The 26,027-nt window shown below is 55.8% G+C and overlaps 1 protein-coding gene across 6 annotated transcripts; it reads left to right on the top strand.

Moving 5' to 3' along the window:
• The first annotated feature begins 147 nt into the window (after positions 1–147).
• SLC44A2 (solute carrier family 44 member 2 (CTL2 blood group)) lies at positions 148–25,870 on the top strand. 6 transcript variants are annotated; one of them, XR_011736129.1, is made up of 23 exons: positions 148–315; positions 3,776–3,824; positions 5,456–5,529; positions 6,940–7,024; positions 9,696–9,780; positions 9,877–9,999; positions 10,104–10,164; positions 12,057–12,180; positions 13,307–13,390; positions 13,590–13,702; positions 13,858–13,989; positions 14,224–14,323; positions 14,482–14,574; positions 15,468–15,552; positions 15,848–16,110; positions 17,110–17,204; positions 17,323–17,426; positions 17,705–17,778; positions 18,558–18,628; positions 20,062–20,150; positions 21,490–21,574; positions 22,887–23,790; positions 23,822–25,870. XR_011736129.1 is itself a non-coding variant. In XM_071800735.1 (22 exons), exons 1-22 carry the CDS (start codon positions 270–272, stop codon positions 25,030–25,032), a joined length of 2,142 nt encoding a protein of 713 aa, XP_071656836.1. In that variant the 5' UTR covers positions 148–269; the 3' UTR covers positions 25,033–25,870. The 6 variants fall into 6 exon arrangements, 4 of the variants coding, with proteins under 4 accessions (XP_071656836.1, XP_071656835.1, XP_065715265.2 ...); XR_011736128.1 differs by having other exon boundaries at positions 22,887–24,496; positions 24,528–25,870; XM_071800735.1 differs by lacking the exon at positions 22,887–23,790 and having other exon boundaries at positions 24,926–25,870.
• Positions 25,871–26,027: the final 157 nt, after the last annotated feature.

Raw genomic sequence — 26,027 nt, 5'->3', positions numbered from 1 at the left:
GGTCACGGAGCTGGGGGCGTGACCACGGCGTGGAGGGGCGTGGCCGCGGAGTGGAGGGGCGTAACCGAGAATTACGGGGCGTGGCCTCGGGGCGGAGTGAACGCCCAGACCACGCCCAGGGGCGGTCCCGGTGGGCGGTCCCGGAGCCTTCGCCCCGCCCACAGCCGCAGCCCCCGCGGGAACCGGCGGCGGGAGGCGCCGCCCGGAGCGGCCCGGAGCATCCCGGAGGATCCGGAGCATCCCGGAGCATCCGGAGCCTCCGCCCCGCCATGGAGCACCGAGCCGCGGGCAGGAGGGACCCGGACGGCGCTTACGGTACCGGGGCGGGCACCCTCCGCTTCCCCGGGGCTCCCCGCGGCCGGGACTCCGGGGGTCTCCGAGCCACCGACCCCAACCCTGCTCGGGGTCCCCCGGTGGATTGGGGGTCCCGGTGGGGCGGTGCTGGGAGACCCCCTGGTTTGGGAGCCACCAGGCTTGGGGACTCCAGGGTTTGGGGACACCCCTGGCTTGGGGACATCCAGGATTTGGGGACACCCCAGGCTTGGGATCCCCAGGGTTTGGGGACCCTCAGGGCTTGGGGACACCCCAGGGTTTGGGGACACCCAGGGTTTGGGGACCTCCAGGGTTTGGGAACCCTCAGGGCTTGGGGACACCGGGCTTGGGGACCCCAGGCTTGGGGACGCCCCAGGGTTCGGGGACCCCCAGGGTTTGGGGACCCCCCAGGCTTGGGGGACGCCCTAGACTTGGGGACCTCCAGGGTTTGGGGACCCCCAGGGCTTGGGGACACCCAGAGTTTGAGGGGACCCCAGGTTTGGGGACCCCCAAGGTTTGGGGACACCCCAGACTTGGGGACCCCCAGGGTTTGGGGACCCCCAGAGCTTGGGGACCCCCAGGGTTTGGGGACACCCAGGGCTTGGGGACTCCCAGGGCTTGGGGACCCCCAGGGTTCGAGGACACCCCAGGCTTGGGGACCTCCAGGGTTTGGAGACCCCAGGGTTCGGGGACGCCCCAGAGCTTGGGGACACCCAGAGCTTGGGAACCCCCAGAGTTTGGGGACACCCAGGTTTGGGGACCCCCAGGGTTTGGGGACCCCAGGGTTCGGGGACGCCCCAGGGTTTGGGGACACCCCAGACTTGGGGACCCTCAGGGTTTGGGGACCCTCAGGTTTTGGGGACCCCCAGGGTTAGGTGACATCCCGGCACTTAGCGACCGTAGGGTTTGGGGACCCCAGATTTTGGGGTCCCCCAGCCTTGGGGACCCCCCAAGTTTTGCAACCACTGGGCTCGGGGACCCCCAAGGTTTGGGGACCCCCAGGGTTTGGGGACCTCAATTTTGGGGACCCCTGAGCAGACCTGGGGGGAATCCCACAGGGTTGGGGGCTTCACTTGTATCGGGGGGGCGGGGGGGTCTTTGTGTCCCCAAAACTCGGGAGGGGACAGAGCAAGGTGGGGGGGGGGGACACAGAACCCACCCCCTGTCCCCATCCCCATGGGACCCATCGCTCACCAGCTCCCCCCACCCATGGGTGACACCGCATCCCCCCCGTTTCCCACGGTGGGGGTGGGGGGGGTCACACCGTGTCCCCCCCGTTTCCCGGTTGGGGGGGGGGGGGTCCGCCCAATGTGTCCCCCCCCCCTTTTTGTTCCCTGACATCACCGGCAGCCTATGAGCGCTCGGCCTCGACCCTCGACCCCCCCCGCGCTATTCCCGGCCTCTTATTTCATTTTATTGCCTTAAATATCACCCAGGGTGGGGCCGGGAGTGCTGGGAACCGCCACCTCCTGCCACTTGTCGCATGTCCCCCCCCCCGCCCCGTTAAACCCCCCCCTGTCCCCTAAACCCCCCCCCACTACCAGCGCCATTCGGTGCTTGTGCAGAAAAGCGGGGGTTTAAAGCGGTTGCGTCTTTAGCAACGCGGGGGGGGGGATTATTGGGGTGTTTAACGGGGGGGGGCGGGGCGTGGGAACACCCCGGGGGCGGGGCCTGAGGGGGGGGGGGCGGGGTTGTCCCCGTGGTTTGTTACGGGACGTAAAGTGGGGGGGGGAAGCGGAGCGCTCACCGGGATGGGGGGGCAGCGGGAGAATTACTACGGGAAGCACGGTAAGATGGGGGGGGGGGGGGTTGGTTGGGGGGGGGGGGAGTGGATATGGGGGGGGGGGAGTGGAAATGGGTCGGTCCGGGGTGGGGGGAACCATTTGGGGCGGGGGGGAGCGGGGATAGTTTGGTCCGGGGTGGGGGGGGAGTGGGGATAGTTTGGTCCGATGGGGGGGGGGGGACACCCGGGGTGGGAGGGGGGTACCCGAGGTGGGGGGGCACAGGGTGGGGGGGGAAATGGGGGAGCCCCCCCCCGGCACCAGGAAGTTCAAGTGCAGTAGATAAAGCAGCAAAAGAAACCTCAAAACAAACGGGAAATGGGGGGGGGGGGGGGAAGGCGAAACAAAAGGAAAAGTGGGGGGGGGGGTTGGTGCTGGGGGGCGGGGGGGTGGGGTTTGGTGCTGGGGGGGGGGCCGCCCTCGTTTGGCACCGGTTGAACCAGCGGGACGGCGTCGCTGGCGCCCGCGGTTTTAATGGGAGCGACTGGGACAAACTGGTTCCCGCCGCCGCGGGTTGTTTGGGGGGGCCCTTTGGGGGGGGGGGGCCCTCGGGGGGGGTCATTGTGACCCCCCCAGCCTGAAATGACCCCCCCTGTGGGAGGGGTTTGGGGTGCGGGGTCGTGGGAATGGTGTGGAGTGCCCACAAAGGTACCCGGGAGGGAATGTGACCCCCAAGCATCAGTATGGGGGAGCCCCCAAAGTGCACCCCAAAATAGAGGTGACCCCAGCGTGGGGCTGCTCTGAGCACCCCCAAAATGCACCCCCAAAATAGAGGTGGCATTGCTATGGGGTTGCTCTGAGCACCCCAAAATGCACCCCATAAGTGCACCCCCAAAATAAAGGTGTCATTGCCATGGGGTTGCTCCAAGACCCCCCAGGACCCCAAACCCCTCCAGTGACCTCAAAACCCCCGAGGACCCCAAAACCCCATGGGACCTCAAGACCCCACTGGGACCCAAAACCCCCTGGGGACCCCAAAATCCCCCAGGACCCCAAAACCCCATGGGACCTCAAGACCCCACAGGGACCCCAAACCTCTGGGGACCCCAAACACCCCCTGGAACCCCAAAACTCCTGGGGACCCCCAAAACCCCCTGGAATCCCAAAACCCCTCAGGGACCCCAAAAACCCTCAGGACCCCAAAACCCCCCCAGGAACCCCAAAACCCCCGAGGACCCCAAAAACCCCCTGGGGAAGCAACTGCCCATGGGGACCCCAAACACCCCCAGTGACCACAAAGCCCCCGGGGACCCCAAATCACTAGGACCCCAAAAACCCCCGAGACCCCAAAACCCCATGGGACCTCAAGATCCCACAGGGACCCCAAACCCCTGGGGACCCCAAACCCCCTGGGGACCCCAAGACCACGTGGGGACCCTAAAACCCCTGGGACCCCAAAACTCCCTGGGACCCCAACACCCCTTGGGACCCCACCCCAGGGACCCCAAGACCCCCCCAGGACCCCAACGCCCCTTGGGACCCCACCCCAGGGACCCCAAAACCCCTGGGATCCCAAAACCCCATGGGACCTCAAGACCCCACAGGGACCCCAAACCTCTGGGGACCTAAACCCCCTGGGGACCCCAAAACCCCACGGGGACCCCAAACCCCCCAGGACCCCAAACCCCCCTTCCTCCCCGCCCCCCGAATTATGATTGGTTTGTATTTTTCCGCCTCCGCAGGGACACCCCAAAAATACGACCCGACTTTCAGGGGACCCATTTACAACAGGTGAGCGGAGCCCTTGTCCCCAACAACAGCCACAATGTCCCCAATGTCCCCAACAATGGCCCCAATGGCCCCAACAGCCCCAATGTCCCCAACAACGGCACAAATGTCCCCCCAATGTCCCCATACCCCAAACATTCCCCATGTCCCAACATCCCAATGTCCCCAACATTCCCCTATGTCCCCCATGTACCCCACATCCCAAATGTCCCCAGTGTCCCCAACATTCCCCAATGTCCCCCATGTCCCCAACATACCCAACATCCCCATGTCCCCAACATCCCCCAATGTCCCCCATGTCCCCAACATCCCCATGTCCCCCACATCCCAATGTCCCCAACATCCCCAGCATCCCCCATGACCTCAATGTCCCCAACATCCCCATGTCCCCAGCATCCCAATGTCCCCAATATCTCCATTTCCCCCACATCCCAATGTCCCCAACGTCCCCAGCATCTCCCATGACCTCAATGTCCCCAACATCCCCAATGTCCCCCATGTCCCCAACATTCCCATGTCCCAAATGTCCCCAACATTCCCCATGTCCCCAATGTCCCCAACATCCCCATGTCCCCCATGTCCCCAACGTCCCCCATGTCCCCAACATCCCTCATGTCCCCAGCATCCCTCATGTCCCCCATGTCCCCAACATCCCCCATATCCCCCATGTCCCCAACATCCCCCATGTCCCAAATGTCCCCAACATTCCACATGTCCCCCATGTCCCCAACATCCCCCATGTCCCCAACATCCCTCATGTCCCCAACATCCCCCATGTCCCCAACATCCCCCATATCCCACATGTCCCCAACATCCTCATGTCCCCCATGTCCCCAACATCCCTCATGTCCCCCATGTCCCCAACATCCCTCATGTCCCCAACATCCCTCATGTCCCCAACATCCCCATGTCCCCCATGTCCCCAACATCCCCCATATCCCCCATGTCCCCAACATCCCCATGTCCCCCATGTCCCCAACATCCCCCATGTCCCAAATGTCCCCAACATTCCACATGTCCCCCATGTCCCCAACATCCCCCATGTCCCCAACATCCTCATGTCCCCCATGTCCCCAACATCCCCCATGTCCTCAACATCCCTCATGTCCCCCATGTCCCCAACATCCCCCATATCCCACATGTCCCCAACATCCTCATGTCCCCCATGTCCCCAACATCCCCCATGTCCCCCATGTCCCCAACATCCCCCATGTCCCCAACATCCCCCATATCCCCCATGTCCCCAACATCCCCCATGTCCCCAACATTCCCCATGTCCCCATGTCCCCAACATCCCCCATGTCCCCAACATCCCCCATGTCCCCAACATTCCCCATGTCCCCATGTCCCCAACATCCCCCATGTCCCCAACATCCCCCACATCCCCCATGTCCCCCATGTCCCCAACATCCCCCACATCCCCCATGTCCCCAACATCCCTCATGTCCCCAACATCCCCAATGTCCCCCATGTCCCCAACATCCCCATGTCCCCAACATCCCTCATGTCCCCCATGTCCCCAACATCCCCCACATCCCGCATGTCCCCAACATCCCCCACATCCCCCATGTCCCCAACATCCCCCATGTCCCCAACATCCCCCACATCCCCCATGTCCCCTGTCCCCCCCGCAGGGGCTGCACCGACATCATTTGCTGTGTCCTGCTGCTGGTGGCCATCGTGGGCTATGTCGTGGTGGGGGTCGTGGGTACGTATGGGGGGGGTCGTGGGTACGTATGGGGGGGGTCGTGGGTACGTATGGGGGGGGTCCTGGGTACATATGGGGCAAGAGGGGAAATGTGGGTGCCGGTAGAACCACCTGATGGGGGTGACACGTGTGGGTGGGGACGGGGGTGTCCCCGTGGGGGGAAAGGGGGTGGGGAGGGGGATGAGGGGTTTGGGGAGGGGGATAAAGAGGTTTGGGGAGGGGGGATTGGGGGTGTGAGGAGGGGGATCAGGGGGTTTGGGGATCAGGGGGTTTGGGGAGGGGGCTCAGGGAGTGTGGGTTTTGGGGTCAGGAGTTTGGGGGCCAGAGGTTTTGGGGTCAAGGGTGTGGGTTTGGGGAGGGGGCTCAGGGGTTTTGGGATCAGGCGTTTGGGCTTGGGGGTATGGGGATGAGGGGCTTTGGGGTCAGGGGTGTGGGTTTTGGGGTAAGGGGGCGTGGGGAGGGGGCTCAGGGGTTTTGGGGATCAGGGAGTGTGGGTTTGTGGAGGGGGGTCAGGGGGTGGGGGGTCAGGGGGCTCAGGGGTTTTGGGGATCAGGGAGTGTGGGTTTTGGGGATGAGGGGCTTTGGGGTCAGGGGTGTGGGCTCAGGGGTTTTGGGGGGTCGGGGTGTGGGTTCAGGGGTTTTGGGGGTGTGGGGTTTTGGGGGGTCAGGGGTTTTGGGGCCAGGGGTGTGGGTTTGGGGTCAGGGGTTTGGGGGTCAGGGGTTCTGGGGTCAGGGGTTTGGGGGGCTCAGGGGTTCGAGGGGCTCAGGGGTTCTGGGGTCAGGGGTTTTGGGGGGTCAGGGGTTTGGGGGGGTCAGGGGTTTGGGGGGCTCAGGGGTTTGGGGGGTTTGGGGGGATCAGGGGTTTTGGGGTCGGGTTTTGGGGGGCTCAGGGGTTTGGGGGGTCAGGGGTTCTGGGGTCAGGGGTTCTGGTATCAGGGATTTGGGGGTCAGGGGTTTTGGGGGGTCAGGGGTTCTGGGGTCAAGGGTTTGGGGGGCTCAGGGGTTTGGGGGGTTTGGGGGGATCAGGGGTTTTGGGGTCGGGTTTTGGGGGGCTCAGGGGTTTTGGGGTCAGGGGTTTTGGGGTCAGGGGTTTTGGGGTCAGGGGTTTGTGGAGTCAGGGGTTTGGGGGTCAGGGGTTTTGGGGGGTCAGGGGTTCTGGGCTCAAGGGTTTGGGGGGCTCAGGGGTTCTGGGGTCAGGAGTTTGGGGGGCTCAGGGGTTCTGGGGTCAGGGGTTCTGGGGTCAGGGGTTTGGGGGTCAGGGGTTTTGGGGGTCAGGGGTTCTGGGGTCAGGGGTTCGGGGGGGCTCAAGGGTTCAGGGGGTCAGGGCTTCGGGGGTCAGGGGTTTTGGGGGTCCAGGGTTTGGGGGGGTCAGGGTTTTGGGGTGTTCGGGTACCAGCCCCTGTCGCGCAGCCTGGACGCACGGGGACCCCCGCAAGGTTCTGTACCCGACCGACAGCCACGGGCAGTTCTGCGGGCAGCAGGGGACCCCAAACCAGTACGTGGGGGGGGTGGGGGTGGGGGGGTGTCCCCGTGTCCCCAACAACGTCCCCAACGTCCCCAGTGTCCCAAACAACGGCCCCAATGACCCAAACAACATCCCCAATATCCCCAACAACATCCCCAATGTCCCCAACAACATCCCCAATGACCCAAACAACACCCCCAATGTCCCCAACAATACCCAGAATGTCCCCAGCAGTGTCCCAAACAACATCCCCAATGTCCCCAGCGTCCCAAACAACATCCCCAATGTCCCCAGCGTCCCAAACAACGTGCCCAATGTCCCTAATGGCCCCAACAACATCCCTAATGTCCCAATGTCCCCAACAACGTCCCCAACGTCCACAGTGTCCCAAACAACATCTACAACATCCCCAATGTCCCCAACAACAACCCAAATGTCCCCAGTGTCCCAAACAACATCCCCAATGTCCCCAACAATGCCCTCAATGTCCCCAGCGTCCCAAACAACATCCCCAATGTCCCCAACAATAACCAGAATGTCCCCAACAATACCCAGAATGTCCCCAGCAGTGTCCCAAACAACATCCCCAATGTCCCCAGTGTCCCAAACAACGTCCCCGACAATGTCCCCAACGTCCCCAACGTCCCAAACAATGTCCCCATCAACATCCCCAATGTCCCCAACATCCCCAATGTCCCCAACAATGCCCTCAATGTCCCCAGTGTCCCAAACAACATCCCCAATGTCCCCAATGTCCCAAACAACATCCCCAATGTCCCAAACAACGTCCCTAATGTCCCAAATGTCCCAAACAACATCCCCAGTGTCCCCAACAACATCCCCAATGTCCCAAACAGTGTCCCCAATGTCCCAAACAATGTCCCAAACCACATCCCCAATGTCCTAAACAACATCCCCAATGTCCCCAAAGCCCAAAACAATGTCTCCAATGTCCCCAGTGTTCAAACAACGTCCTCAACATCCCCAACAATGTCCCCAACAAAGTCTCCAACATCCCCAACAACGTCCCAATGTCCCCAACAACGTCCCAATGTCCCCAACAACGTCCCCAACAGTGTCCCCAACATCCCCAATGTCCCCAACAACATCCCCGATGTCCCAAACAACATCCCCAACGTCCCCAATGTCCCCAACAACGTCCCCAGCAATGTCCAAACAATGTCCCCAACAACATCCTGAATGTCCCCAACAGTGTCCCAAACAACATCCCAAACATCCCCAATGTCCCCAACATCCCCAATGTCCCCAGTGTCCCAAACAACATCCCAAATGTCCCCAGTGTCCCAAACAATGTCCCCAACGTCCCAAACAACATCCCCAATGTCCCCAGTGTCCCAAACATCCCAAATGTCCCCAACATCCCTAACAACGTGCCCAACATCCCCAATGTCCCCAACAGTGTCCCAAACAACATCCCCAACCAATGTCCCCAACATCCCCAATGTCCCAAACAACATCCCCAACATCCCCAATGTCCCCAACATCCCCAACAACATCCCCAACATCCCCAATGTCCCCAATGTCCCAAACAACATCCCCAACATCCCCAGTGTCCCCAATGTCCCCAAGAACATCCCGAATGTCCCCAACAACATCCCCAACATCCCCAGTGTCCCCAATGTCCCAAACAACATCCCCAACATCCCCAGTGTCCCCAATGTCCCCAAGAACATCCCCAATGTCCCCAAGAACATCCCCAACATCCCCAATGTCCCCAAGAACATCCCCAATGTCCCAAACAACATCCCCAACATCCCCAATGTCCCCAAGAACATCCCCAATGTCCCAAACAACATCCCCAACATGCCCAATGTCCCCAACATCCCCAATGTCCCAAACAACATCCCCAATGTCCCCAAGAACATCCCCAATGTCCCAAACAACATCCCCAACATCCCCAATGTCCCCAACATCCCCAATGTCCCAAACAACATCCCCAATGTCCCCAAGAACATCCCCAATGTCCCCAACAACATCCCCAACATCCCCAATGTCCCCAAGAACATCCCCAATGTCCCAAACATCCCCAACATCCCCAATGTCCCCAATGTCCCAAACAACATCCCCAACATCCCCAGTGTCCCCAATGTCCCCAAGAACATCCCCAATGTCCCAAACAACATCCCCAACATCCCCAGTGTCCCCAAGAACATCCCCAATGTCCCAAACAACATCCCCAATGTCCCCAAGAACATCCCCAATGTCCCAAACAACATCCCCAATGTCCCCAACATCCCCAGTGTCCCCGAGAACATCCCCAATGTCCCCAGCAATGTCCCAAACATCCCCAATGTCCCCAAGAACATCCCCAATGTCCCAAACAACATCCCCAACATCCCCAATGTCCCCAACATCCCCAATGTCCCAAACAACATCCCCAATGTCCCAAACAACATCCCCAATGTCCCCAACAACATCCCCAACATCCCCAATGTCCCCAAGAACATCCCAAATGTCCCAAACATCCCCAACATCCCCAATGTCCCCAATGTCCCAAACAACATCCCCAACATCCCCAGTGTCCCCAATGTCCCCAAGAACATCCCCAATGTCCCAAACAACATCCCCAACATCCCCAGTGTCCCCAAGAACATCCCCAATGTCCCAAACAACATCCCAAACGACGTCCCCAACATCGTCCCCAACGTCCCCGACGTATTTCGGTGCCATTTTTGCCCAGGAACAAACCCTTCCTCTTCTACTTCGACATCGTCAAGTGCGCCAGCCCAATGGTGCTGCTGCAATTGCAGTGCCCGACCACACAGGTACCCCCTTATTTTTTGGGGGGGTCAGAGCCACCATTGGGGTGCTTTCAGTGTCCCCAACCCCCCCCTCTTTATGTCCTTGTCCCCTCCACCCAGATCTGCGTCAACCAATGTCCCAACCGCTACATGACCTACCTGGGCGCATTGGTGTCTCAAACCTCCGGAGATATGGATTATTATCGCCAATTCTGCATCCCCGGCTTCAACAACACACAGAAGGTGGGGAGGGGGGTCGGTGACATCGCGGTGACACCGATGTCCCCCCAACCGGGGTGGCGGTTTGGCCCAAAATGGCGGGAAAGTGATGGTTTGTCCCCATGCAGGCGGCCATTGAGGTGCTGAGGGACAGGGAGTGCCCGGCCATGATCATCCCCAGCACCCCACGTATGTGCGGGGACGAGGTCGTTAGAGGGGGGTAATTAATTAATGAGGGGGGTAATTAATTAATATGGGGGGTAATTAATGCGGGGAGGGGTGGAGATGTAATTGGGGGGGGGTGGTATTGCCATGGGGTTGTGCTGAGTACCCCAAAGTGCACCCCCAAAATGGAGGAGTCCTCAGCATGGGGCTGCTCTGGGTACCCCAAAGTGCACCCCAAAATAGAGGTGGCATTGCCATGGGGTTGCTCTGAGCACCCCAAAATGCACCCCCAGAATAGATGTGACCCCAGCATGGGGTTGCTCTGGGTACCCCAAAATGCACCCCAAAGTGCACCCCAAAGTAGATGTGACCCCAGCATGGGGCTGCTCTGAGCAGCCCAAAATGCACCCCCAAAATAGAGGTGTCATTGCCATGGGGCTGCTCTGAGCACCCCAAAATGCACCCCCAAAATAGAGGTGTCATTGCCATGGGGCTGCTCTGAGCACCCCCAAAATGCACCCCCAAAGTGCACCCCAAAATACATGGGTCCCTGCCAGGGGGTTGCTCTGGGTACCCCAAAATGCACCCCCAAAGTGCACCCCAAAATAGAGGTGTCATTGCCATGGGGTTGCTCTGAGCACCCCAAAGTGCACCCCAAAATGGAGGTGTTATTGCCATTGGGTTGCTCTGAGCACCCTAAAATGCACCCCAAAAGTGCACCCCAAAATGGAGGTGTCATTGCCATGGGGTTGCTATGTGCACCCCAAAATGCACCCCCAAAGTGCACCCCAAAATAGTGGTGTCATTGCCATGGGGCTTCTCTGAGCACCCCCAAAATGCACCCCCCTAAGTGCACCCCCAAAATAGAGATGTCATTGCCATGGGGTTGCTCTGAGCACCCCAAAATGCACCCCTAGAACAGATGTGACCCCAGCATGGGGTTGCTCTGAGCACCCCAAAATGCACCCCCAAAGTGCACCCCAAAATACATGGGTCCCTACCATGGGGTTGCTCTGGGTACCCCAAAATGCACCCCCAAAGTGCACCCCAAAATAGAGGTGTCATTGCCATGGGGCTTCTCTGAGCACCCCCAAAATGCACCCCCCTAAGTGCACCCCCAAAATAGAGATGTCATTGCCATGGGGTTGCTCTGAGCACCCCAAAATGCACCCCTAGAACAGATGTGACCCCAGCATGGGGTTGCTCTGAGCACCCCAAAATGCACCCCCAAAGTGCACCCCAAAATACATGGGTCCCTACCATGGGGTTGCTCTGGGTACCCCAAAATGCACCCCCAAAGTGCACCCCAAAATGGAGGTGTCATTGCCATGGGGTTGCTCTGAGCACCCCAAAATGCACCCCTAGAATAGATGTGACCCCAGCATGGGGCTCCTCTGAGCACCCCAAAATGCACCCCCAAAATAGAGGTGTTATTGCCATTGGGTTGCTCTGAGCACCCTAAAGTGCACCCCCAAAGTGCACCCCCAAAATAGAGGTGTCCTCATCATGGGGCTGCTCTGGGTACCCCAAAATGCACCCCCAAAGTGCACCCCCAAAATAGAGGTGTCCTCAGCATGGGGCTGCTCTGAGCACCCCAAAATGCACCCCAATATAGATGTGTCATTGCCATTGGGTTGCTCTGAGCACCCCAAAAAGACACCCCCAAAATAGAGGTGTTCCTGGCACGGGGTTGCTCTGAGCACCCCAAAACACCCCCAAAATAGATGTGTCCCCAACCTGGGCTGCTCTGAGCACCCCAAAACACCCCCTGCAGCCGCTTCATGTGCTGGACATGGGGATGTTTTGGAGGGCTGGAACCTCCCCGTTGGGGTTTCGGGGTTCGGGGGTTTTGGGGTGCAGGTTGATGGCTCCGGGGAGCGGGTTCTGTCCCCCACGCCATTTCTGTCCCCATCCAGTTGTCCGTCGGTGCTTCCCGGCCATCCACGCCTCCGGCGGCGTCATCATGGTGGGCAACGAGACCACGTACGACGACGGGCAGGGGCAGCGCCGCAACGTCACCGACCTGCTCGAGGGCGCCAAGTGAGTCCCCGCGTCACCCGGGGCTGGTGACACCGGGCTGGGAGCAGCGGGGGACACCTCAGGGATCAAAATGGCGCCAGAGTCACCCCAGGGCTCAAAATGGCGCCGGAATCACCTCAGGGCTCAAAATGGCGCCAGAATCACCTCAGGGACCAAAATGGCACCAAAATCACCTCAGGGCTCAAAATGGCCCCAAAATCACCTCAGGGATCAAAATGGCGCCAGAATCACCTCAGGGCTCAAAATGGCGCCCAAATCACCTCAGGGCCCAAAATGGTGCCAGAATCACCTCAGGGATCAAAATGGCACCAGAATCACCTCAGGGATCAAAATGGCGCCAGAATCACCTCAGGGCTCAAAATGGCGCCCAAATCACCTCAGGGCCCAAAATGGCGCCAGAATCACCTCAGGGATCAAAATGGCACCAGAATCACCTCAGGGATCAAAATGGCGCCAGAATCACCTCAGGGCTCAAAATGGCACCAGAATCACCTCAGGGCCCAAAATGGCGCCAGAATCACCTCAGGGATCAAAATGGCACCAAAATCACCTCAGGGCTCAAAATGGTGCCAGAATCACCTCAGGGATCAAAATGGCGCCAGAATCACCTCAGGGATCAAAATGGCGCCTGAATCACCTCAGGGTTCAAAATGGCACCAAAATCACCTCAGGGATCAAAATGGCGTCGGAATCACCTCAGGGACCAAAACGGTGCCAGAATCACCCCAGGGCCCAAAATGGCGCCAGAGTCACCTCAGGGCCCAAAATGGCGCCAGAGTCACTTCAGGGCTCAAAATGGCACCAAAATCACCTCAGGGCTCAAAATGGCACCAGAATCACCTCAGGGCTCCAAATGGCACCAGATTGATCCCTAAGGTGATTCCGGCACCATTTTGAGCCCTGAGGCGATTCCAGCGCCATTTTGACCCTTGAGGTGATTTTGTTGCCGCCATTTTGAGGCAGTTTGGGTTCACTCCCTTGTTCTCCTCCCCTCTCCTCCGCTGGCGCTTCCACCCCACAATTTACATCACGGAAAAGCCTTGAAATCCCCCATCTTTGCAACAAATTCTTCACCAAGCGCCATATTTGTGTCATTTTGCGCATCTTTATGGTTTTTGTCTCGCAGACAAGCCAACGTGGTCCTGGAAGCCAGACAACTGGCCATGAAGATCTTTGAAGACTTCACGGTTTCCTGGTACTGGATAATCATGTGAGCGGCGCCGCGTTACGGAGCCCGAACCTACGGCAAAGTTCACCCGTATCCATAATTCCCACTCGAATCGAACAGAGGGCGTTTTCCCCGTGGATAATTCCCATTCTTCAGGCCATTTTTATGGCTCAAGATGGCGGACGGAGCGCGGAGGGGTGGGAAGGTTGGGTTGTGACGCCTCTCCGCCTTCCTCCCGCAGAGGCCTCGCCATCGCCATGGTGGGCAGTTTGATCTTCATCGTCCTGCTCCGCTTCTTGGCCGGGATCATGGTCTGGGTGATGATCGTCATGGTCATCTTGGTGCTGGGCTACGGTGAGCGCTCGGGAGCCTCCTCCATGTGGTTTTATCCTGATTTTAAGCGCGCTTTGCGCTAAAAAGGTCCACGCGCAGACATCGATGGATCCTCGCCGAGGTGGCGCTGTTGGCTTCTCGGCGCTAACGTGGCCGTTTTGTGCCGTTCGCCGCAGGGATCTTCCATTGTTACCTGGAATACGCCAAACTCAAAGGGGAGGCCGGTTCCGACGTGTCCCTGACCGACCTGGGCTTCCAGACCGACCTGCGCGTCTACCTGCACCTACGCCAGACCTGGTTGGCCTTCAGTGAGTGTCCGCCATCTTCGGGGGACATTTTGGGGTCTTCTGGGTCATCTTGTGGTCTTCTGGTTCGTCTTGTGGTCATTGGCAAAGAGTTTTGCTTGGGGAGGGATTGAGCATCCCAACCATGCTGCTTCTCCATGGTGCTGGACGTCCCCTGAGGAGCGTTGGGGGCCATGTTGGGGACAATAGAGGTGGCTCTTGTCACCAACAAGGCCCAGAGCTCCTCCTCCTCTGCAGTGATCATCCTGTGCATCGTGGAGGTGCTGATCGTCCTGCTGCTCATCTTCCTCCGCAAGAGGATCCTCATCGCCATCGCGCTCATCAAGGAGGCCAGCAGGTCCGTGGTGGCCCTGGTTGGCACCGTGGCATCCCCCGTTGTCACCGTGGTGTCCCCCATTGTCACCGCAGCACCGGGAGGGACTCGGGGACCTTGAGCCACCGAGGTCCCGCCAGCGCGGTGGGGGTTTTAATGGCTTTCTGACCATGTTCCCGCAGGGCTGTTGGTCACATCATGATGTCGCTGCTCTACCCGTTGTGCACCTTCTTCTTGCTGTGTCTCTGCATCGCCTACTGGGCCTGCACGGCTGTGTATCCTTTTCGTCCTCCTCTTCCTTTTCTTCCTCTTCTCCTCCTCTTCCTTTTCTTCCTCCTCTCTTCCTCTCCCTGTTCTTCCTCTTCTTCCTTCTCTACCTGTTCTTCCTCCTCTTCTTCTTTCTCTTCCTTTTCTTCCTCTTCTTCCTCCTCTTTCTCTTCCTCTTCTTCCTCCTCTTTCTCTTCCTTTTCTTCCTCCTCTTTCTCTTCCTTTTCTTCCTCCTCTTTCTCTCCTTCCTCTTCTTCCTCCTCTTCCTCTCCTTCCTCTCCTTCCTCCTCTTCCTTTCCTTCCTCCTCTTCCTTTCCTTCCTCCTCTTCCTTTCCTTCCTCCTCTTCCTTTCCTTCCTCCTCTTCCTTTCCTTCCTCCTCTTCCTCCTCTTCCTCCTCCTTTTCTTCCTCTTCCTCCTCCTTTTCTTCCTCTTCCTCCTCCTTTTCTTCCTCTTCCCCTTCCTTTTCTTCCTCCTCTTCCTCCTTTTCTTCCTCCTCTTCTTCTTCCTTTTCTTCCTCTTCTTTCTCTTCCTCCACTTCCTCCTCTTCTTTCTCCTTTTCCTTTTCTTCCTACTCTTCCTTTTCTTCGTCTTCCTTTCCTTCCTTTTCTTCCTCCTCCTCTTCTTCCCTTTCTTCCTCCACCTTCCTCTTCCACTTCCTCCTCCTCCCCACCCCTTTCCTCCCAGGAGGGGAAGCTGCTCAGACACCAAAGGTCCCCCTGGGCACCGACACCTCACAGATTTAGCCACACATCCATTCACAAAAACACCAGCTTAAATCTCCCTGGGTTTAACTTCACATAAAACCCAGCCTAGAAAAACCAAGAGCAGGAGGAAAACGAATGAGGAACGCTGAGGATTCGGATCTGGGGTCGCAAAGTCTCCTTAACCATTGTTCCGCAGCTTCCTCTCCACCTCCAACGAGGCCATTTATAAAGTGTTTAACGAGTCCGCGTGCCAGTTTTCCGGGCAGACCTGCGATCCGGAGGTGAGGACGTCAGGAAACGCATCCAAATGCTTCACTTGGTCCAAGATAAGGTGGTTTATTACATGATAAACATTCCAGTGCGAGCTCTTCCAGGTGAATTCTGCCTTTCCGAGCTCGTTTCCATCATGGTGTTATTCTTCTTCAAGTTCTGGGCACAAAGCCTGGCTTGTTCAAGCTTGGCAAAGTGAAAAATGAATCATGATGGCGTCTTCTGCAAGTCACGGTTGATTTGGGTTGAGCCAAAGACGCCGTCGGTTCATTTTGGTGCCCGTCTCCATCTCCCGTTTCTCTCTAGACCTTCAACACCACCAACATCACCAAGTTGTGCCCCGACGCCCAGTGCCTCTTCGCCTTCTATGGGGGCGAGACGGCGTACCACAAGTACATCATCGCCCTCCAGTTCTTCAACCTCTTCATGTTCTTCTGGTTGGCCAACTTCGTCATCGCGCTGGGCCAGGTCACGTTGGCCGGAGCCTTCGCCTCCTACTACTGGGCCTTCAAGAAACCCGACGACGTGCCGGCCTTCCCGCTCTTCTCCGCCTTCGGCCGCGCGCTGCGGTACGGCCCGCGCCGGAGGACATGGGGGTGTTGAACGGGAGCCGGCCAAGAGGCCACCAGTGTCCTGGCTTGTGTTACCACCAGTGTGGCCAGTGGGATGGGGTAGTGACCTGAACTGGGCACTGGGGAGGAAAATCTGTGAATCCTGGGGGTGGTTTTGGGGTCCTCAGCTCAGGGCTCAAAATGGCGCCAGAATCGCCTCAGGGCTCAAAATGGCCCCAAAATCACCTCAGGGCCCAAAATGGCGCCAGAATCACCTCAGGGCTCAAAATGGCCCCAAAATCACCTCAGGGCTCAAAATGGTGCCCAAATCACCTCAGGGATCCAAATGGCGCCAGAATCACCTCCAGGCCCAAAATGGCCCCAAAATCACCTCAGGGCTCAAAATGGCGCCAGAATCACCTCCAGGCCCAAAATGGCTCCAAAATCACCTCAGGGCTCAAAATGGCCCCAAAATCACCTCAGGGCCCCAAATGGCGGCAGAATCCCCTCAGGGATCAAAATGGCACCCAAATCACCTCAGGGCTCAAAATGGTGCCAGAATCACCTCAGGGATCCAAATGGCGCCTGAATCCCCTCGGCTCAAAATGGCGCCAGAATCACCTCCAGGCCCAAAATGGCCCCAAAATCACCTCAGGGCTCAAAATGGCGCCAGCATCACATCCAGGCCCAAAATGGCTCCAAAATCACCTCAGGGCTCAAAATGGCGCCAGAGTCACCTCAGGGCTCAAAATGGCCCCAAAATCACCTCAAAAACAAAATGGTGGCCCCAGGGGCAGCAGAATCACCTCAGGGCTCAAAATGGCGCCAAAATCACCTCAGGGATCAAAATGGCGCCAGAATCCCCTCAGGGCTCAAAATGGCGCCAGAATCCCCTCAGGGCTCCCCTCTCCAGCCCTGGGGGGTGAACAGAGGAGCTTCTGGGGGCCATTTTAGCGCCGGGGTTGGGTTGCGGTTGGACTCCATGATCCTGAGGTCTTTCCCGCCCGAATTGCGCAGGTACCACACGGGCTCGCTGGCCTTCGGCTCCTTGATCCTCGCCATCATCCAGGTCATCAGGGTCATTCTGGAGTATCTGGACCACAGGTTAAAAGGTACCATGAGAAACATGGCGCTCATCCCTCTGTCTGCAGCAACACTGACCCCCAGGGGTGTATTGGGGGGACGGGTGCCATCTTGGTCATCTCTGTTGTCCCCATGTTGTCCCACCAGCCGCCAACAACAAACTGGCCAAGTTCCTGCTGAGCTGCCTCAAGTGCTGCTTCTGGTGCCTGGAGAAGTTCATCAAGTTCCTCAACAGGAACGCGTACATCATGGTGAGCCACGGGGGGGTCCCCACGTTTTTTGGGGGGCTGTTGAGAACCGTTTCTCGCCACAAAATGAAGCTTTTTAGCGTTTCCCAGCCGTTTTGCTGCCAAGTCTTGACGTTGGACTTGACCCGGAGACAACCCAGTATGGGGTTCTGCTCAACGCCGGACGAGTAAACCCTTCCAGGGCGATAATTCATCCATGTTTTACCCAAAGACGGGCTTAATTACACCCTCTCGTTAGCGCTGAATTCAGCGCCGCCCCATTTCTCTCTCCCCTGCCCCAGATCGCCGTCTACGGCACCAACTTCTGCACCTCGGCCAGGAACGCCTTCTCGCTGCTGATGAGGAACATCATCCGGTGAGGAGCCGCCATTCGGTCACTTCCAACCCCTCGAGCGGCCATTTTGGTTTTGGGCTCTCCCGGTGTGTTGTTTTGGGATGCATGGGCACATCGGCTACTTCTTTCTGAATGGGGACTAATGGCCAGGAAGCTCAACATGGGCCAACAGTGTGGCCAAGAAGGCCAATGGGGTCCTGTCCTGGATCCAAAACGGCGTAGTCGGCAGGACAAGGGCAGTGGTGCTTCCCCTGTGCTCTGCATTGGGGAGGCCACACCTGGAGTGTTGTGCTCAGTTCTGGGCCCCTCAGGTCAGGATTGAGGTGCTGGAGCGGGTCCAGAGAAGAGCAACAAGACTGGGGAAGGGACTTGAACCTATGGGGAGAGGCTGGGGGAGCTGGGCTTGTTTAGGCTGGAGAAGAGGAGGCTTAGAGCTGAGCTCAGCACTCTCTAGAACCACCTGAAGGGGAGTTAGAGCCAGGTGGGGATTGGGCTCTTCTCCCAGGCAGTCAGCAATAGGACAAGGGGGCTTAAACTTAAACTAAGGCTGGAGATTAGGAAGCAATGCTTTGCAGAGAGAGTGGTCGGGCATTGGAATGGCTGCCCAGGGAGGTGCTGGACTCACTGGCCCTGGAGGGTTTTAAGCTGAGATTGGACATGGCGCTTAGTGCCATGATCTGGTGAACGGGCTGGAGTTGGACCAAGGGTTGGACTGGATGATCTCTGAGGGCTTTTCCAGCCCAGTCCATTCTGGGATTCTGTGAACTGGGGTGGGCTGCTCATCTTTCTCTTCATTCCAGGGTGGCCGTGTTGGATAAAGTCACCGATTTCCTCTTCTTCCTGGGGAAACTCCTCATCGTGGGGGGCGTCGGTAAGTGCCAGTGACCGGAAGATTCTCCTCGGTGTGTCCGGTTCGTGTAGCTGCTTCCGCTTTCCTAAAACCTCCACTTTTCTTCGCTCTTCCCACTAAACTGCTCCTTTCTGGCCCATTTTACACCTCACCCCCCTTAACCCAACCTGAGGGTCTCTTCCAACCTCCATTTTGCTTCACTCTTCTCATTAAACTGCTCCTTTCTGGCCCATTTTACACCTCACCCCCCTTAACCCAACTTGAGGGTCTCTTCCAACCTCCATTTTGCTTCACTCTTCTCATTAAACTGCTCCTTTCTGGCCCATTTTACATCTCATCCCCCTTAACCCAACTTGAGAGTCTCTTCCAACCTCCATTTTTCTTTGCTCTTCCCACTAAACTGCTCCTTTCCGGCCCATTTTACACCTCACCCCCCTTAACCCAACTTGAGGGTCTCTTCCAACCTCCATTTTGCTTCACTCTTCCCACTAAACTGCTCCTTTCTGACCCATTTTACACCTCACCCCCCTTAACCCAACTTGAGGGTCTCTCCCAACCTCCATGTTTGTTTGCTCTTCCCATTCAGCTGCTCCTTTCTGGTCCATTTTACACCTCACCCCCCTTAACCCAACTTGAGGGTCTCTTCCAACCTCCATCTTTGTTTGCTCTTCCCATTCAACTGCTCCTTTCTGGCCCATTTTACACCTCACCCCCCTTAACCCAACTTGAGAGTCTCTTCCAACCTCCATTTTGCTTCACTCTTCCCATTAAACTGCTCCTTTCTGGCCCATTTTACACCTCACCCCCCTTAACCCAACTTGAGGGTCTCTTCCAACCTCCATTTTGCTTCACTCTTCCCACTAAACTGCTCCTTTCTGGTCCATTTTACACCTCACCCCCCTTAACCCAACTTGAGAGTCTCTTCCAACCTCCATTTTGCTTCACTCTTCTCATTAAACTGCTCCTTTCTGACCCATTTTACACCTCATCCCCCTTAACCCAACTTGAGGGTCTCTTCCAACCTCCATCTTTGTTTGCTCTTCCCATTCAACTGCTCCTTTCTGGTCCATTTTACACCTCACCCCCCTTAACCCAACTTGAGGGTCTCTTCCAACCTCCATTTTGCTTCACTCTTCTCATTAAACTGCTCCTTTCTGGCCCATTTTACATCTCATCCCCCTTAACCCAACTTGAGGGTCTCTTCCAACCTCCATTTTGCTTCACTCTTCTCATTAAACTGCTCCTTTCTGACCCATTTTACACCTCACCCCCCTTAACCCAACTTGAGGGTCTCTTGCAACCTCCATTTTGCTTCGCTCTTCCCACTAAACTGCTCCTTTCTGGCCCATTTTACATCTCATCCCCCTTAACCCAACTCGATGCTCTCTTCCAACCAAAATTCTCGATTTAATGATCCGATTTCACAGCGATTTCCACCCTTTTTGCTTTTCCAGGCGTCCTCGCCTTCTTCTTCTTCACCAACCGCATCAAGCTGGTCCAGGACACGGCACCATCCCTCAATTACTACTGGATCCCCATCCTGGTGAGCGGCCTCCTCGTCTTCGGGTCGATTTAGAAGCGGCGGGAAGAGATTTATAGCACAAACACCACAAAAACCGCCCCCTCCGCTCGCTGCTTCTCAAGGGCCTTTTTGTTGAAGGGGTGTTCTCCTTCCATGTTGAAATGAGCCCTTTGTTTCGGCCGCCATGAAGAGGCGTCTCGCCCTTCCCACGTTGGCCTCCGTCCACCGGCCTCGCTGAGGGTGTTTTGTCCCAAATTGGGCTGTTGTGAACAGTCCTGCCCTGTTTGTTTCACCCCCCGGGAATTTGGGATTCAGCAGTTTCCTCCTCCCCGCCTTTGACAAGGAGCCAGGTTGTGGTGTGGCCGCAGAGTTATTTCCTCATGGGGTGGGCACCGGAGAGGCCAAACTGCAAATATTGGGGGTGGTTTTGGGCCCTGCATCGGAGAGCTCAAAATGGCGGTGCCAAGATCACCTCAGGGCTCAAAATGGGGGAAACGAAATCACCTCAGGGCTCAAAGTGGGGGAGACAGAATCACCTGAAGGCTCAAAATGGCCCCAAAATCACCTCTGGGTTCAAAATGGCACCAAACTCAACTCAGGAATCAACATGGCCCCAAAAATCACCTCAAAACAAAATGGCGCCAGAATCACCTCAGGGTCAAAATGGCACCAAAATCACCTCAAAACAAAATGGCCCCAAAATCACCTCAGGGCTCAAAATGGCCCCAAAATCACCTCAAAACAAAACGGCCCCAAAATCACCTCAGGGCTCAAAATGGCACCAAAATCACCTCAAAACAAAATGGCCCCAAAATCACCTCAGGGCTCAAAATGGCACCAAAATCACCTCAAAACAAAATGGCCCCAAAATCACCTCAGGGCTCAAAATGGCACCAAAATCACCTCAAAACAAAATGGCCCCAAAATCACCTCAGGGCTCAAAATGGCACCAAAATCACCTCAAAACAAAATGGCACCAAAATCACCTCAAAACAAAATGGCCTCAGAATCACCTCAGGGATCAACATGGCCCCAAAATCACCTCAGGGGTCAATATGGCACCAAAATCACCTCGAAACAAAATGGCGCCAAAATCACCTCAAAACAAAATGGCACCAAAATCACCTCAGGGCTCAAAATGGCGCCTGAATCCCCTCAGGGATCAAAATGGCACCTGAATCCCCTCAGGGATCAAAATGGCGCCTGAATCTCCTCAGGGATCCCCTCGCCAGCCCTGGAGGGTGAACAGAGGAGCTTCTGGGGGCCATTTTAGCGCCGGGGTTGGGTTGTGGTTGGACTCCATGATCCCGAGGTCCTTCCTACCCAATCCAACTCCCTCACAATGGCGTTTCTCTTCCAGACGGTGATCGTGGGCTCCTACCTCATCGCCCACGGCTTCCTCAGCGTCTACGGCATGTGCGTGGACACGCTGTTCCTCTGCTTCTGTAAGTCGCTCCCCGCACCCCAGATTGGTCCGGATTTGGGGGTTCGCTTCGAATTCCGTGCGCTTTGCTCCCACTTTTTCCCCCTCTTTCCTGCCTTCTTCTTCCCCCTTGGGCTTGGTGCTTTGGATCAAAATGGCGCCCTTGGGCTTGGTGCTTTGGGCTTGGTGGATCTTGACTGCGACTAACTTCAGTTTTCCTCTCTTTTTTCCCTTTATTTCTCCCCTTTTCCCCCTCTGTTTCCTCCCCTTTTCCCCCTCCATTTCCTCCCCTTCTCCCCCTCCATTTCCTCCCCCTTTCCCCTCCCTTTTTCCCCTTTTCCCCCTCCGTTTCCTCCCTTTTTCCCCCCTTTTCCCCTTTTCCCCCTTCTTTTCCTCCCTTTTCCCCTTCATTTCCCCTCCCTTTTCCCCCCTTCATTTCCCCTCCCTTTTTCCCCCTTCATTTCCCCTCCCTTTTCCCCCCTTCATTTCCCCTCTTTTTCCCCCTTTACTCCTTCCCTTTTCCCCCCTTCATTTCCCCTCTCTTTTTCCCCCTTTACTCCTTCCCTTTTTCCCCCTTTACTCCTTCCCCTTTTCCCCCTTTATTTCCCCTTTATTTCTCCTTTCTCCCCCTTTATTTCTTCCTTTTTTCCCCTTTATTTCCCCTTTCCCCCCGTTTATTTCTTCCTTTTTTCCCCCTTTATTTCCCCTTTTCCCCCATTTATTTCTTCCTTTTTTCCCCCTTTATTTCCCCTTTTCCCCCTTTACTCCTTCCCCTTTTCCTCCTTTATTTCCCCTTTATTTCTCCTTTCTCCCCCTTTATTTCTTCCTTTTTTTCCCCTTTATTTCCCCTTTTCCCCCGTTTATTTCTTCCTTTTTTCCCCCTTTATTTCCCCTTTTCCCCCTTTACTCCTTCCCCTTTCCCCCTTTATTTCCCCTTTATTTCTCCTTTTTCCCCCTTTATTTCTTCCTTTTTCCCCCTTTATTTCCCCTTTTCCCCCATTTATTTCTTCCTTTTTCCCCCTTTATTTCCCCTTTTCCCCCTTTACTCCTTCCCCTTTTCCCCCTTTATTTCCCCTTTATTTCTCCTTTTTCCCCCCTTTATTTCTTCCCTTTATCCCCCTTCATTTCCTCTTCTTGTTCCCCTTCATTTCCTCTTCTTGTTCCCCTTCATTTCCTCTTCTTGTTCCCCTTCATTTCCCCTTGCCCCCCATTCCCCTTGTTCTCCCCACACCCCCCACCTTCCCCTCCACATCCTCTCCACCATTTCTCACCCTCTCCGCCTCCTCCCGGGGGGGTTTCACACCCCAAAAACCCCCCAAAACCCCCCCAAAAAGGCGAAGACCTGGAGCGCAACGACGGATCCCCCGAGCGGCCATACTTCATGTCCCCCGCGCTCCGCGACATCCTCCTCCGGGGCCACCCCGAGCCCCCCAAACCCGCCGGTAGCCACGGCTAACGACCACACATCGCGCCCCCCGAGGGGCCCCAAAACCGCCTTTTTCACCTCAAAATTAACACCATCTTAACGAGACAACGAGCCCGGGGCGCCGCCTCGAGGGCGATGGCGGTGCCGGGCGATTCCGGCGCCAAACCGGGGGGGGGTTCATCACCCCCCACCACAATTGTGCTCATGGGGGACGTTTTGCATCGCAGGACGGTGGTTTAGGCCAAAACGAGTCCATTTTGCACCCAAAATGCCCCAAAACCACGCGTTTCTACCCCACAAAACACCAGGAGACGCTTCCCTCCTCCCCTCCCCCACTCTTTCTATGCAACCCCCACTTTTGTGTGCATAAAACCTCTTTTTTCGGGGTGAAATCGCAGCTATTTCGCCTTTTAAGTCTGATTCTCGCTCATAAATCTCCTTTTCTGATGATTTAGGGAAACTGGGGAAAAAAGTGGCTTGTGGAGGGTTAAAACTCCACATTTTTGACTCGCGGGGTTAAAATATTTTAACTCACTGGTTAAAATATTGGATTATTGGTTAAAATAGTTTATCTGCTTTTAATAGTTTTGAGTTCTGCTCGGCCTGGGCCTCAAAAGGCCCCAAAAGGCCTCAAAAAGGCCCCAATAGGCCCCAAAAAGGCCCCCAAAAGGCCCCAATAGGCTCAAATAGGCCCAAAAGGCCCCAAAAAGGCCCAAATAAGCCCAATAGGCCCCAAAAGGCCCAAAAAGGCCCCCAAAAAGGTCCCAATAGGCCCCAATAGGCTCAAAAGGTCCCAAAAAGGCCCAAAATAGGCCCCAATAGCCCCAAAAGGGCCCCAAATAGGCCCCAATAGGCCTAAAAAGGTCCCAAAAGGTCCCAATAGGCCCCAATAGGCTCAAATAGGCCCAAAAGGCCCCGAAAAGGCCTCAAATAGCCCCAAAAGGTCCCAAAAAGGTCCCAATAGGGTCAAATTGGCCCAAAGGGCCCCAAAAGGTCCCCAAAGGCCCCAAAAAGGTCCCCAAAAAGGTCCCAATATGCCCCAATAGGCCCAGAGGGCCCCAAAAGGTCCCAAAAAGGCCCAATAGGCCCAAATAAGCCCAAAAGGTCCCAAAGGGCCCCAAAAGGCCCAAAAAGGCCCCAAATAGGCCCCAATAGGCCTAAAAAGGTCCCAAAAGGTCCCAATAGGCCCCAAAGGACCCAAAAGGTCCCAATAGGGTCAAATATGCCCAAAAAGGCCCCAAAAGGTCCCAAAAAGGCCCCAAAAGGTCCCAAAAAGGCCCCAATAGGCCTAAAAAGGTCCCAATAGGCTCAAATAGGCCCAAAAGGTCCCAAAAAGGTCCCAATAGGCCCAAAGGACCCAAAAGGTCCCAATAGGGTCAAATAGGCCCAGAGGGCCCCAAAAGCTCCCAAAAAGGCCCCCAAAAGGTCCAAAAGGTCCCCAAAGGCCCCCAAAAGGTCCCCAAAAAGGCCCCAATAGCCCCAAAAAGGTCCCAAAAAGGCCCCAATAGGCCTAAAAAGGTCCCAAAAAGGCCCCAATAGGCCTAAAAAGGTCCCAATAGGCCCCAATAGGCTCAAATAGGCCCCAAAGGCCCCAAAAGGTCCCCAAAAGGTCCCAATAGGCCCAAAGGACCCAAAAGGTCCCAATAGGGTCAAATAGGCCCAGAGGGCCCCAAAAGCTCCCAAAAAGGCCCCCAAAAGGTCCAAAAGGTCCCCAAAGGCCCCAAAATGGCCCCAAAAAGGCCCCAATAGGCCCAAAAAGAACCCAAAAGCCCCCAATAGGCCCCTTTTAAACCCATCCTGGGGCCTTTATCTCCCTTTCTAAAGCCTCTGCTTTGTGGGTTCGTTTAATTTGGGTTTAATTTTTAGTTTAATTGCCTTGTTGGGGCTTTCGGGCACCAAAACGTGTGCTTTTCCCCCCAAAAACGCCGCGGGGGTTTCTCTTTGCAGTGGAAGATTTGGAGCGCAACGACGGTTCGGCCGAAAAACCCTATTTTATGTCACCCGACCTGAAAAAGCTCCTGAAAAAGAAGAATAAAGCTCCGGCGGACGCCTAAAACCCCTCGGCCTAACCCCCTTCGTTAATTAAATCACTAATTAATCAATTAGACGCAATAATCAACCCGAACGAACGGCCTCCCCTTTCCTGCGGGGAGAGACCCGTTAAATTCATTAAAATCGGCGATTTTTAACTATTTAACCACGAAAATTCAAGGTGGAATTTTCAGTGGGGCGTTCGATGGACCCAAAACTGCTTTAATTCGCTTTAATTATTTGATTTTATGCCCAAAAATGTCAATTTTTCGGCCGTGTTGTGACAATTTTGGGGGCTTAAGCAGCACCTTGATTTCTTTATAGTTGCGACCCCAAAATAATCATTAATTACATATATATATATGTACATATATATATATATTATTGGGTTGGGTTTGTTTGCCCTCCCCTCAGCTGAAATTGGCCTTTTTTGGGCTTTTTTTGCTTAAAAATAAAGGCGCTGAGGCTTCGGACAAGGATTTCGCGCCCTGCAAAGGTTTAATTAGCATTAATTATCTATTTTGCTTATTATTTTTTATAGATTTTGATTAATCTTTAAGGATTTTTGTAAAGTTTTTTAGCTGGATTTTCAGATTTTGGGGTTTTTTTATGGGGGGGGCTCAAAGGTCCCAATAGGCCCAAGAGGCCCCAATAGGCCCCATTAGGCCTAAAAGGCCCCGATAGGCCCAATAGGCCTAAAAGGCCCCAATTTTGGGGGGGTTTTGTATATTTTGCAGTTTTCTGGTTGGTTTTTGCTCCGTAGTTGATATTTTGGTTTATTTCTGTGTTATTTTTGGGTGGATTTGGGGAAATTGACCTGGAATAATTAAAAAAAAAAAAAAAAAACAAAAATGCAATTTTTCTGAATTGTGGTTTTTTGAGCTTTTTTGTGTGTCTGGGTGGAGGTTTAATGAGGTCAAATAATTAATGGGGAAAGGGGAATTAAAGGGAAGAAGGGAAAATTAAGGGGAAAAATTAAGGCGAAAAATTAAGGGTAAAAAGGTAAAAATTAAGGGTG

This window comes from Patagioenas fasciata, chromosome 32 (assembly GCF_037038585.1).
Source record: "Patagioenas fasciata isolate bPatFas1 chromosome 32, bPatFas1.hap1, whole genome shotgun sequence".
NCBI classification, from domain to species: Eukaryota; Metazoa; Chordata; class Aves; order Columbiformes; family Columbidae; genus Patagioenas; species Patagioenas fasciata.
The sequence above is the reverse complement of the archived record's forward strand: the minus strand, read 5'-3'. Positions and strand labels throughout refer to the sequence as shown.